The 12,601-nt window shown below is 43.6% G+C and overlaps 1 protein-coding gene across 3 annotated transcripts in view; it reads right to left on the reverse strand.

The window, feature by feature from the left end:
* The window catches only part of TNIK (TRAF2 and NCK interacting kinase), a 395,341-nt gene that overhangs the window by 71,672 nt on the left and 311,068 nt on the right, over positions 1 to 12,601 (reverse strand). For all 3 annotated transcript variants that reach the window (XM_047099965.1, XM_047099964.1, XM_047099963.1), the window contains exons 13-14: positions 3,317 to 3,427; positions 1,202 to 1,390 (exon numbers count right to left, since the gene is read on the reverse strand). In XM_047099965.1, the coding sequence (XP_046955921.1) occupies positions 1,202 to 1,390; positions 3,317 to 3,427 (300 nt within the window). The remainder of the gene's footprint in view (positions 1 to 1,201; positions 1,391 to 3,316; positions 3,428 to 12,601) is intronic.

A 12,601-nucleotide genomic window follows, 5' to 3' on the forward strand; every position in this document is an offset into this window, starting at 1 on the left:
ACGATCTCGCGGTCTGGGAGTTCGAGCCCCGCGTCGGGCTCTGGGCTGATGGCTCAGAGCCTGGAGCCTGTTTCCGATTCTGTGTCTCCCTCTCTCTCTGCCCCTCCCCTGTTCATGCTCTGTCTCTCTCTGTCCCCAAAATAAATAAACGTTGAAAAAAAATTTAAAAAAAAAAAAAAAAAAAAAAAAAAAAAAAAAAAAAAAAAAAAGAAAAGGAGGATCTTATGTAAGAAATCCAGTTCTGGTGAGACTGTGGTCTAGATAACTTGAAAAAGCTCTGGCTATAAATACCTGAAGATACTAGAACGAAATATGAAGTGACATAAACACCATGCTCATAAGAAACTACAGGAAATCACTGGGAGCCACAAGCAATGACAGAACCGAAAGCCAGAGTGTTATGTGTGTGAGATGACACAGTGACTCCTGGGAGGGATGTTGATCCTGGCTGGAGTTATTATTTTGTTTCTTTGCTTTACCCATTTAGTTATCACCTCCCCCCCACACCCCACCCCCACCACGCAAATAGTTTTTAATTAGATTTTTAAAATAGCTCATCACAGAGCCAAGTTCCTGAAAATCCATCCTTAGTCGGGTAGTTGAGCAAATGAAGAACCATTGCCCTGGAAGTATTTGCAAAAGCAATACAAATGACCTCTGATCCTAGAAGGGACAACCACAACCACAGGTCTGAGACCAACGGTGTGTCCATTTGTACCATAACAGCAAAGGAAGGTTAGCAACGATGCTGAGGATAACTTTGAGGGTCTAGGCATGGACAAGAAATGATTCTACCTAAAATTCCTTAAATCTTTATTAAATCATATTCTTTCATGGGAAAGTCACTTAATTCCTCATGCCACAAACTCATTTGGACTTCTGTGAGAAATATGGTTTTTCTACTTCCTGTTGTTGATCACAAAAATCCCCTGTATCCGAGAAGATTAAAAAACAAATACAAAACACGCCAAAACCCCCAAAAACGGCCTGGAAAACAAAAAACCACTAATGGATTAAGGTGTCTTGCCAATTCTCTACAGAAGTAATATTATGGCCCTTTCAGAAGCAAAGCATGCATTTCTCGTGATGAATTGTTTTCCAACTGTATAGGGCTAGTTCAATTCTCTATTTCTACCGGATGAACTCACTGTAGCCAATAGCCTGGTCAATAGGACATGGTGACACTTGCTAACGTACTTACCTCCTTGGCCCATGCTGGTTTCTCACTAGGACTCATCCCTTCTTTGTAATGGTACAGTGGCTTCTTCTCCACAGGCCTCTGCTCCTGCCGCTGGTGCTGAAGAGACACCAAATAGTCTCTCTCTTGCTTCAGCTGTCTCTGTAGTCTTTCTGCTTGTCTCTGTTCTTCCAACTGTTTGCGCTTATATTCCTATCCAGATCAGAAAAGAGGAGCGAAGAAAAGGCCAAATCACCATATGGAAACCATCGGCCAGCACTGGAAAAGCATGCAATGGAGCCGGAAGAGATGGTAACAAGGGGCCTTAATGCTAACAGGGAGGCGCCACAGAGGTAGGCCACAGCCAGGGGTTAGCACTTAGTGAAAACACTGTTGCTTTCATGGAAATCCCTACAGAACACCACCCATTGCAAAGTGACTTGCCCCTGAAACATGACCAAGAAAGTGGCAATAATGAGGACATTTGGATGGTCAGCACACAACCCCTAGAAGGAGTCATCCACTTCCTGATTTAGTAATTAAACCATTCAAACATGTCCAATTAAGTACAAAACTAAATAAGCAGTTACAGATAATTGCTTAAATCATCTTCTGTTTAACAAAACTTGGACCAACAAAGGCCATTAGCAAGTGTATGCACAGGCTAAAAAATATCACAATGCCGCTGAATAAGAAGTTCAGTTAAAAAATATATATCAAGAAGCTCATTTGGAGAGCAGTGCAATAATAATAAAAAAGTACTTCAAGTGGAAGCCGTGTGAGCAGGGAACACAAAATGTTCCCATCATAAGGGTAAAACTAATAGTCTGCAAATGAAATATGACTGCAGAGCTGAGTGGGCTCTTACAGAAGAGGTGCATTTTGCTGTGATTGTATTCCAGCATGTTGCAAATGACCTTAAAAATTACTCCGCAATAAACACAGTGGCTCTCAAAAAACAGTCTGAACTTGTAATAAGACAGGATTCATGCTAAAGTTTCACAAAGAGGCGGAGTTAATAAGGAACACATAACATGTGTCTCAAATGTATGAAGACGGCAAACTAGGTCAGGAGATGTATTAAGTTTCCATGAGACTTTCTGAGGTCCACGAGGCTTGGAGGATCCCCTCTTGTGGACTGGCATGTTAGGGGGACACACACAGGGACACACGCACACACACGGTGAACACAGAGCGGGTTGCTGGCCCTTGGCTTCCCCATTACCAGAAGTAGAGCTTGTTCATGCAGTAGCTGCTGTTGCAAGATCTCTAACTGTCTCTGCTCCTCCTCTAACTGTCGCCTGATGTACTCCTGGAGAGGTAGGCAGCAGAGAATTCAGAGGAACACAAAGAGAGAAAGAGAGAGAAAGAACCGGTAATTTCAAAGGTGACAAGAGCTGCCGAGTAAAGTGTGGAAGGAAGGAGTGAAAAAAATACCCAGACGCCTCCTCACCAAACAGGAAAAGTACCGAAGCCAAAGCATTTCAATGCAGTCAAAAGCACAAGCCCTCTACCTACAGCAGCCGACAGAGATGGCTCAGTGCTTTGTCCTTACGATTTGGTTTTAATCGGCTACATCTTAAAGCTTTTCATTACAGGTTCCCTCTTTATGGGCTACCCGGAATTAACAACGCTATAAAGTTCAAAGGCAACTGTGCAAGCAGCAGGAATAAAATAATTGTTGAATGCCATCGTGCACAGTCTTTGTAACGGAACCATCCCGCAGAGCGCCACCGTGCTGCTGTCAGAATGCGATTCTAACAAAGAGAGAGGCCCTGCATCCATGGCTCCGTCATGGAGATGGGAGATTGCAGGAGTGGAAAAGCCCTTCTAAAGCAATGAAAGATGTGGCTCGTTCATTACGCCGTGGCGCTACCTTCAAAGTACATACCCAGGGCTGGGAGAACCCTAAGATCAAGGTATGTCAGGGGACTCTGGCCTGGGTAGGAAGCGAGGCTCAATGAGTGGGCATTGCCAAGGCTGTGCATTTGACTTCTTGAATAGGTGAGAAGAGCAGCTCGAGAAAGAGTAAAAACCTGCTTAAACTGAGCAGTCCTAAGAGAAGGTGACCCACACCCCAGGGACGGCGGGTGCCGGAGCTCACACAGGGGCCATCTGTGGGCTCCGTCCCCGCTGTACCTGCTCGTGCTCCGCGCGCCGCCTCTCCTCCTCCCGGCGCATCTGCTCTTCGTAGTGCCGGCGCTGCTCTCTCTCCTGCTGCTTCCGCAGCTCCTTCTCTCGCCGTTGTTGCTGTGGGGCCACAAGCGGACAACCATGAAGGAAAGGGGCCTGGTGCTGAGCCGTCGGGACAGCAGCAGCGAGGGCTGCAGAGCCGCAGACGTGCCCTCTTCTCCGGAGATGCCTACGTGCCCAAAAGCTCTTCTGTCCCGTGCTATTGGGGGACTCGCTGGCAGGGATGGGCTGATAGCAATTCAGTGTCACGCCCAATACCCTGTCATTTCCGATGCAAGTACTCTCCAGATTTTAGTCCTCCCAAGAAGTTCCTGTTAAGTGCATTCTCCCTATTGGCTAATGATGGTTTTCAAACCAGGGGTAGGAAACATCAATGCAAAGTAAGTTACTCATTACATATCATCAAACTGTTTAGGAGATTCTGTAGGTTTTAAGGGGCACCTGGGTGGCTCAGTTGGTTGAGCTTCCCACTCTTGATTTCGGCTGAGGTCATGATCTCACAGTTTGTGAGATTGAGCCCCACATTGGAACCTGTGCTGACAGTGTGGAGGCTGTTTGGGATTCTCTCTCTCTCTCTCTCTCTCTCTCTGCCTCTCCCCAGCTCCCTCTCTCTAAATAAATAAACTTAAAAAAAAAACACATTTGCAACGGTCATGTCATTCAATTCTTTTGACACCACGTAGAGCAATTATTTCGTAGATAAAAGAAAGCAAAATCCAAAGAAATAAAGTGACATATTCAAGGCCATACAGTAATTAATGGCTGAGAGTACAACAAAATTCATTGATTCTGACCCTGTCCATTACTCTCTCCGATACATCATGCTGCCTGTATTTATTTTCTGAAGAATTCACTTGTAAGTGTCAATTTCAATGTCTCACTCAATAAGACCTTTAAATTCATCATCATCTCATACAATCACCATGCCTCTGAATATGGACAGTGTGGTAAGCATCTTTCATGCTTTATCATATCTAATCTTCACAAAAATCTGCTGAGGTAGGTATTATTATCATCCCCATTTTATATGAGAAAACCGAAGCTCAGAGACATTAAGCGATTGTTGAAGGTCATCCTCACGTTCAAGGTCATGCCCAGTAAGTGGTGGAGTTTGATTTCAAAGCCAGGCAATATGACTCCACAGTCTGAACTCAATCACTGCAGAAGATGAGGACGCAACAGGGGGTGACAGAAAGATGACAGATGAATCCAGCTCTTCATTACATTCTCAGAAAAGGAGAACATCTTAGGAACAGTTACAGGAACCAGCGTTTGCCAATGGGACAGTATCGTTCCCTAATCCCTGGAGTATCTGGAATGTGTAGGGGCACGTGGGAGTTTTTCTACTTGTCTCTATGACCAGAGGACATGACTGGCGCTTAGCATGAAGTGTCAGGGATGCTAAAACTCCTGCAATGTACAGGACAGTCACACATTACAAAGTATTTTCCTATACCACATGCCATCCGTGCTCCTTTTGAGAAATGCTGTAGCCCTTGGTATTGGATCTCTGTACTGGCATTGGGAGTTCTTCTTCCTCAAATATGAGGTTTGAGGGAACCGATTGGAGGGGGGCGTCCGATTCTCTTTTAACATTTTTTTTCCTCTTTTAACATTCTTAACAACACGTCACTGCCTGCTGAGAAAATATGAGGTATCTAAAACAGAATGGATTGTGACTATATCACACTGACAAGCTAGCTTCATACAACCAGGGAAAGAGCCTTCTAATACAAAAGCTCTCTGTCACAGCCACAGCTCACCCAAGCAGACATTCAGACCTCCAAAGAAGCCCACAAATGAGGAGGCCTTCCTAATGTGGCCTCCTCCTGCAATCCGTTGAAACTGCTGTCTTCCAATGATCTCTGAGGTTTGGAGATAAGCTACATTTTTTGAGACTCAACATCTGTCACTTCTAGATCAACAATTATCTGTTCTCCTCAGATTGTAGGTGATAGGGAGCCATTGGAGGACTTCCTGCAGTCAAATGCCATAACCAAACTTGCATTTTCAAGGGGCTTCCTAACAGTCATGGGAGGAAGCATAACTAGAAGCTGGAATACAGTGCTAGGCCATTCTGTGGGTGCAGACAGAAAATAACAGGGCACCGATGAATTAAGCAAAGGCAATTGGAGAGTCCATGCTCATAATCGCTGCTGAGAATGGAGACGCAGCCAAAAGGAAGACAGACTAAAAGCTATCCAGGTTTCCAACTCTTCTAACAGGACTGGAGTGGATGCCAAGTTAGAAGTAGAAATTAGAATTAGGCCAAAACAGAATAGGCAGGATTTGGGGACTATGGGGCTTGTGAGGGTGAGTAGAGTTCCTGGCCAAGGAGCAGAGCAGATGGTTTGAAACAGAGAGGAAAGGCAGGTTTAGGGAAAGGAATGAGGGGTGTGTTGGGGGATAGGGATGAGTCAAGCTCCAGACATGTAATTATTTGTTTTACAGAAAAATAATACAGGAAGATGCGAGTAGAAAACATCATCATAGGAACTGACTGAATAATTTGGATTACAGACCCAAAACAGAGATCTTTCCAACACTCAACCCAAGTGAACCAATGCCAACACAGAGGATAAAATAATTATGTGTACAGATCTGGCTCCTGGCAGGAACTAGCCCTAATTTAGCTAACATTTCAAGATTTTTACTCCCACCATCAGTCTCTTTCTTGACAAAAAAAAATAATCAAGGCTTTTGAAGATTTAGCTGATTTTTATGTGAAGGATTTGTACATTTTCAACCCCTTCGCCAGGAATCAATACTGTTTTATAATTACATGCCACTCAGGTCCTTGTGTGAGGTGTACAAAGTATTGATTGCAACTCAAGAGGGTCTGGGCTTCCCAAGTACTCTGTAGTTTCTGAGAAAGACACTCAGAAGTGACTAATAATTAATAATGATCTCATTCAGATCAGCTGCCGCTAACGCATGGAGGCATCTGCCAGAGCTTTGGTTCCCGTGGCGAGGTTGGAAAAATAAATCATTCCCTAACCTTCTGAGGGCACCTTGCCAATTTCCAGCTGCTGTGTTCCAATGTCAATGCCTTTCCCGGAAAAATCTTTGCTTTCTTTCCTCCTGGGCATGGAGCTGTTTTTGGGTACATACCAAAACATGTCACAGAAAGACCAAGTCCCCGACCTCAAGCAGATACCTCTACAAAACCCTGAAGACTCTTATTAGAAGCAGTTTCTTGAGGGAAGGCTTATGCTTGATTCCCTCTGGACCCACAGCCTCTTATGTGGGGCTAGGCAAGTGGCAGGTACACAGAAGATTCTTTGAACGGAACCAAGTAAGAAAGATGGGACAAAGAAGACAACACAATATCTTAAATTCCTTGGGGGCATCGTCTGTCTCATTAATCCTTAGAGTTTGTATCACATTTTGTGTTAAATTATGTTTATCTGAGTATGTCTTACCTACTCTACAATCTAAGATGAAAGCTATTTGCGGGCAGGGTCTCTGTTCCACTCCACTTTTTATCTCCTACTAAATCCCATATTGGGCCCCATACCATTGATATCTGTTGCAATGAATACTGTAAACTGAGTACCAAGAGAAGAGGAGAAAGCCTGGTGGAGCCTCAAACCACTCCTCCACCCTTCTATGCCATTCTCAGACCAGAATGTTCTTTTATGCTGAGCATAGACAAGACCTGAGAGTGTTTATCTAAACAGAGAGCCACCAACAACTAGCACTGGCATGGTACCTATCTGCCATCTTAAAGAAAGGCGGGAAATTAAAATAAGGGAATAAGAGTCTATGCATCTCTAAGTTGCCTTTTTTAAAATTGTCTTTTATTTATTTATTTATTTATTTATTTATTTTTAAATTCAAGTTAGTTAACATATAGTGTAACAATAGCTTCAGGAGGAGAATTTAGTGATTCATCACTTAAGTATAATACCCAGTACTCGTCCCAACAAGTGCCTTCCTTAATGCCCATCACCCATTTAGCTCATCCCCCCACCCATCCACAACAACCCTCAGGTTGTTTTCTGTATTTAAGAGTCTCTTATGGTTTGCCTCCTTCTCTCCTTTTATCTTATTTTTGCTTCCCTTCCCCTGTGTTCATCAGTTGTGTTTCTTATATTCCACATATGAGTGATATCATATGATATTTGTCCTTCTCTGCCTGACTTATATACTCTATACATCCATGTTGTTGCAGATGAAAAGATGCTCACCATCGCTGATCATCAGGGAAATATAAATCAAAACTGCAATAAGCATTTCTAAATTTCATTCAAACTATGCATAAAGATGACAGTGGTCCTGCTGTCAAAAAGGAATGGCTTAAACCAACTGTCCTAACACTTTTGGCCGACATCCTACCTTTACTGAACTGCCTAGAAGCATGTTTTCATCCACATTTTCTTCACAAATCGTATCACTTAAAATTAGACATTCTGTGGGGTCTTACAAGTGTCTTAATTTTTTTCCCCTGGGTAGGGGATGATTGATAATATCCACTCTGAAAATTTCTGAGGCTAAAATCAATATTGCCCTGCTCTATGGAGTAGGTCATGGGGGTCTTGTTGCCCCACTGTCTTCTACGGATGTTCTCAAAGAATAATTTTGGTTTGGGCAGCTTTGGTTCTCCCCTTGGGTGTTCCCCTCAGGTCACCTCCAGGTGGAGGCTGTGTGGCTGTACTTCAAGTATGTGAACTAGTTAATTTATTTGAATGAAATAATCTTGTTTCCTTGCTCAGGGAACCCTCAAAGGTTATACATTTATTCCAGACTGATTTTGCAGAATTTTGGCTCCTCAAATTCTTGCAAGAGAATATCACCTTAACTCTTACATGTTCGATTCCTATCGAAGTTGTAACAAATAATCCTCATGGCTGATTGTCACCAAAGTTCTGGTGTTGATCTTTCTTTCCTTTTGTTTCTTTAAATGTTCCTTTTAGATTAAGTTTAACCAGCAGAAACGTGTTACCTCCACCAGGGTGCTCTGGCTCTTGTAGAAGTGACTTTTTGATGAGCTGTCAGACCATAAATTGCATTTTATTTTATTTTTATTTTTTTTAATGTTTATTTATCATATTTGAGAGAGAGAGAGAGAGAGAGAGAGAGTGGGGGAGTGACACAGAGAGAAGGAGACACAGAATCTAAAGCAGACTCCAGGCTCTGAGCTGTCAGCACAGAGCCTGATGCGGGGCTTGAACTCACCAACCGTGAGATCGTGACCTGAGCCGAAGCCTGATGCCCTACCGACTGAGCCACCCATGTGCTCCCTATTTTAATTTTTTTTAAGTTTATTTATTTATTTTGAGAGAGAGTGAGCATGTTAGTGGGGGAGGGCAGAAAGAGAGACAGGGAGAGAGAGAGCCCCAAGCAGGCTTTGTGCTGTCAGCGTGTGGCTTGATTCCACAAACCATGAGATTATGACCTGAGTTGAAACCAAGAGTGGGACACTTAACAGACAGAGCCACCCAGGCTCCCCATAACTTGCAGTTAAAGTGTTATCAGAACAGCTGAAAAAAGCTAACCGCTGTGTTTATGCTAGGAATATCACCTCACACATCATTCATGGCACTACTCCAACCACTACTAGGCAAGGGTAGAGGTTCCAAGTTATCTCAGAAAGCTTACTTGAGTAACAAGTTTACTCTGATCTGATGGACAACATGAATCTCAAATCACTTGTTTGCCTCTCTTCTTAGTTGCTAGGGTCAGACTCTCAGAGTCGGACTGGTGGCCCCCTCAGGCACCTGCACCTGGCATTCTGTGAACTGACCCTACCCTGGCTTTGTCTTGTTTTTTCTCTTCTGCTTTAAAGTCCCTTCTGCTTAATTTTCTCATTTACTTTATTCTTAGTTGCTATATTAATCTCTGTAAGCCACCTTTCATCCTTTTTTTTTGGAGCAAAGAAGAATCATAAAGAAGGGTATACACAAACAAACGAGGAACAGATCTTGGATCTCCAGGGATTTTGAAACTTCAAAGCTTCCCTTGGAAAGATCAAAATGAGATAAACAAGAAGTCGTAGACTTGTAATTTGGTTCTTCGCTTATGAAGATGGCATGTGTGTTGATGACCCCTGAGCAAGTGGTTAAAGTTGTTTTTACAACATGGCAGTCAGTTTGCTCTGATCCTGCCACAACCTCTCAATGAAGAGCTGTTGAGGCAAGCAATGGTAACACACACGCCGGCTGGGACCGAAAGGGTAACAACACAGTCTCCTTTCTAATCTAAAAGATCTTACCTTGCACCAGAGCAAACATGGCTAAATAAAGCCCACCCACCATTCAAGGGTATGGAATCTTTTAGAAAAAAAAGCACAGGATTACAATCTGTATGTATGGCATCATTTTTACCTAAAAAAGTACTGTATTGTAGATTATTGTAATCAGAGCCTCACATTAGCTCTGTCAGGTAAGTGAGGCAAATGTCGTTTTCTTTATTTTCCTTTTCAGACTCTCAGGAAGGTTCATTACCTTGTCACTGGCCACGTGGTAAGTTCAGGGAAAATCATGAAATGAATACAGGTCATCATATTGGGCACTGTCTGTAGGCGTCAAGTGTTTGCTTGGTTGGGTGCTCGGCGTGTTTCAACTCATTTGATTCCACAGCGTGACTACAGACTTTATTATTATTATTCCTAAGTGACAGATAAGCAAATTGAGGGGCAGCAAAGTAAACTGTTCCACGTCACACAGCTGGGAAATGGCAGAGCTTGGAATCAAGCCCAGGTCAGTCTGACTCCATGCTCTTTCCATGAGTCCATCTGACCCCATGCCCAGCTTCTGTTACCTGGAAGAGTATTCCAGCAACTGGAGATGTAGTGGGATGTACAGTTTAGAGTGTGCAGGGAGGGATGGAGCAAAAGATACCTCATCTATCCTACCACCAGCAGCACTTTCTTCAATATCCTTCAGGATTTCCAGATAGGAAACGTGGCTGCTTTTTTCTACTTACTGAATGTTCAGATTGAAATTGAATCTTGTTCTCATGACATTCTGGTAGATTTGGGGCTCTGGGTCTATCTTTTATATACATCACATTTCCCAGTGGAAAGACTCAGAGGTAACACCTACATTTGGGAATTAATATCCCGTAGCTGCAGTGACATGTCACTGGAGGATGAGGGGGTAGGCAAGAAAGGCCACAGGGCTTGGGGAAAGAACACTGGATCAGAAATAGTAAGACTAGATTCTGGTGTTGCTCTGCCACCAAAGCAAACATTTAGACCACAGTCTCAAGAAATATTTGTTTAACAAATGAGTGAATGCTATATGACCTTGAATAAGTCACCTTAACTCAACCTTGAACATGGGAGCAGATTAGGTGATCTCACAGGTTTGTTCATCCGACTCTAAGCAAGGATGTGCTGCATTGCTAAGCAATCTACTAACAATTCAGAATGAGAAGTGAAACAGAGTAGAATTCTGATTTACTCTTGGACAGCTCCACTTGCTTTCAACCCGGGTGACCTCCTGGAAGAGGTGAGAGGGGACCCCATTGAGCGTGGAAGACCCGAGTCAGCCTCCAGAAACAGGCCAGCAGCTGGCACGGGATCAAGTCAGGCTCAGTGGCAAGTACCTTCAACCATCTCCTCGACAAAGAAGCTCTCTGTTCAAAGACACTCGGAATGAAAGGACCCAGTGTGGTCTTTTGAATCCACTGCACAGCCCCCTCACTTAAATAGGACTGTTCTGTACAAGCCATACAGCAGCTGTATCGTGAGGAGAGGTGTTCAAGCATTTGGGCATTCTATTCACCCATTTTAACTTTTGCTAAAATTTCGGTTTTGGAAAGACCAACCACTTGCAGCGCAAGGGCATGATACCTTGCAACTAACACCAGGATTCTGAACAAACACCATGTAGTGCCTTCTATGATGCCAGGCAGCGTCCCAAGCCCTTCACTCATACTGACTCGTTAGTCGTCACCACTGCCCTGTGGGGCATGTTCTGCTGTCACCATCCCCATCTGACCGATGAGGAAACTGTGGCAAACACAGGTCAAGATCCTGCCCAAGTTCACCTGCTAAGTGCAAAGCCAGGACTATACTCTATGTCTGGCTCTTGCCATGCTCCCTCTAAGGATTCAAAAGAAGCTGTCCGAGACATCTACACATATGAAGTGAAAGATGCTGTCTTATGCTTTTACAAGTGGCCATTTCCCCTTCTTTTTATCCTCCCTTCCTTACCCATCTTTTCCTCACAGAATACAGAGAACCAATGAGAAAGCTAGACCAGCCAGATAGGCCACGTTCTTTTCTTTTTACACTTACTTCATACTACTAAAGTTAAACCATCCAACCTACCCATTCAGAGCTTTCCCGGAAGATTAACTTCCTAAGTGAAGCTCTTCCTTTGGGTTCCCAGGCCGACTTTTGATCGGTAGGCAGCCCTACGGCTAAGCACCATCTGAGTACCTATGTGTTAAGCAGGTCTTCACGCGTGTAGCCCAAGGAATGAAAGTTTGAAACAAAGCTGCGAGAAGGCTTAATGACAAATTCTGGTCCTGCCTCTTCTACGGGTGCTATTCAGCATGGTCATGCTCCTTATTATCTCCAAGCTGCAGTTTTCCCCCGGCAGGAAGGGCCACCGAGGTTTTCCTGGGTATCATATAGAGAAGCCAGAATGACATCCTGAGGACCTATGACTCTGTAGGTTAGTGTAAAAGTCAAGTGCAGTTGTGACTCCAAATTCCTTCTGCCATCCTTTGGAAGCCTTAAATGAGACTCTCAGATGGGAGAGTGGTATCCTATGAAAAGAAGCCCATTATGGCCCAGTTTATTAACACAGTGCCTACAGAGAGGGCCACTCCAGCACATCTGGGATAGTACAGAAGATGCTAAATTTCATCTTACATGGAAAGGCTGCAGGAACCAGTGACAGTGGGAGAAGAAGATTATCACTGTCACAGACATTTCTGGGGCTGGAGGGGAAGGTCATTTAGTTTTCTTTGGCATCACTTGTATTAATGCAGGAATATCACAAGGACTTGAATCAATAACAGGATGAATTTTTTAACATTAGGAGCCGCTCAGAAATAGGACATCCTTCCTCAAGCCTCTAAACATATAAGCAGAGATCATATGTTAAACAGGTTAAATGACTGAGGCATCTTATCAAAGGGATTCTTCAGGAGAAGGATTGGCTGAGATCACTTTCAAGGTCCCTTATGTTCTCCAGCCTCTATGATTCCACAAAACTGCTCACTGAAGAACAAAAAAGGGAAATGAAAACAATCCAATCTAAAAGTCATGCTGAA

This window comes from Lynx rufus, unplaced genomic scaffold, assembly GCF_022079265.1.
Source record: "Lynx rufus isolate CCGP_SWC_20201006 ecotype Redwood Valley unplaced genomic scaffold, mLynRuf1.p SCAF_5, whole genome shotgun sequence".
Classification (NCBI taxonomy): Eukaryota; Metazoa; Chordata; class Mammalia; order Carnivora; family Felidae; genus Lynx; species Lynx rufus.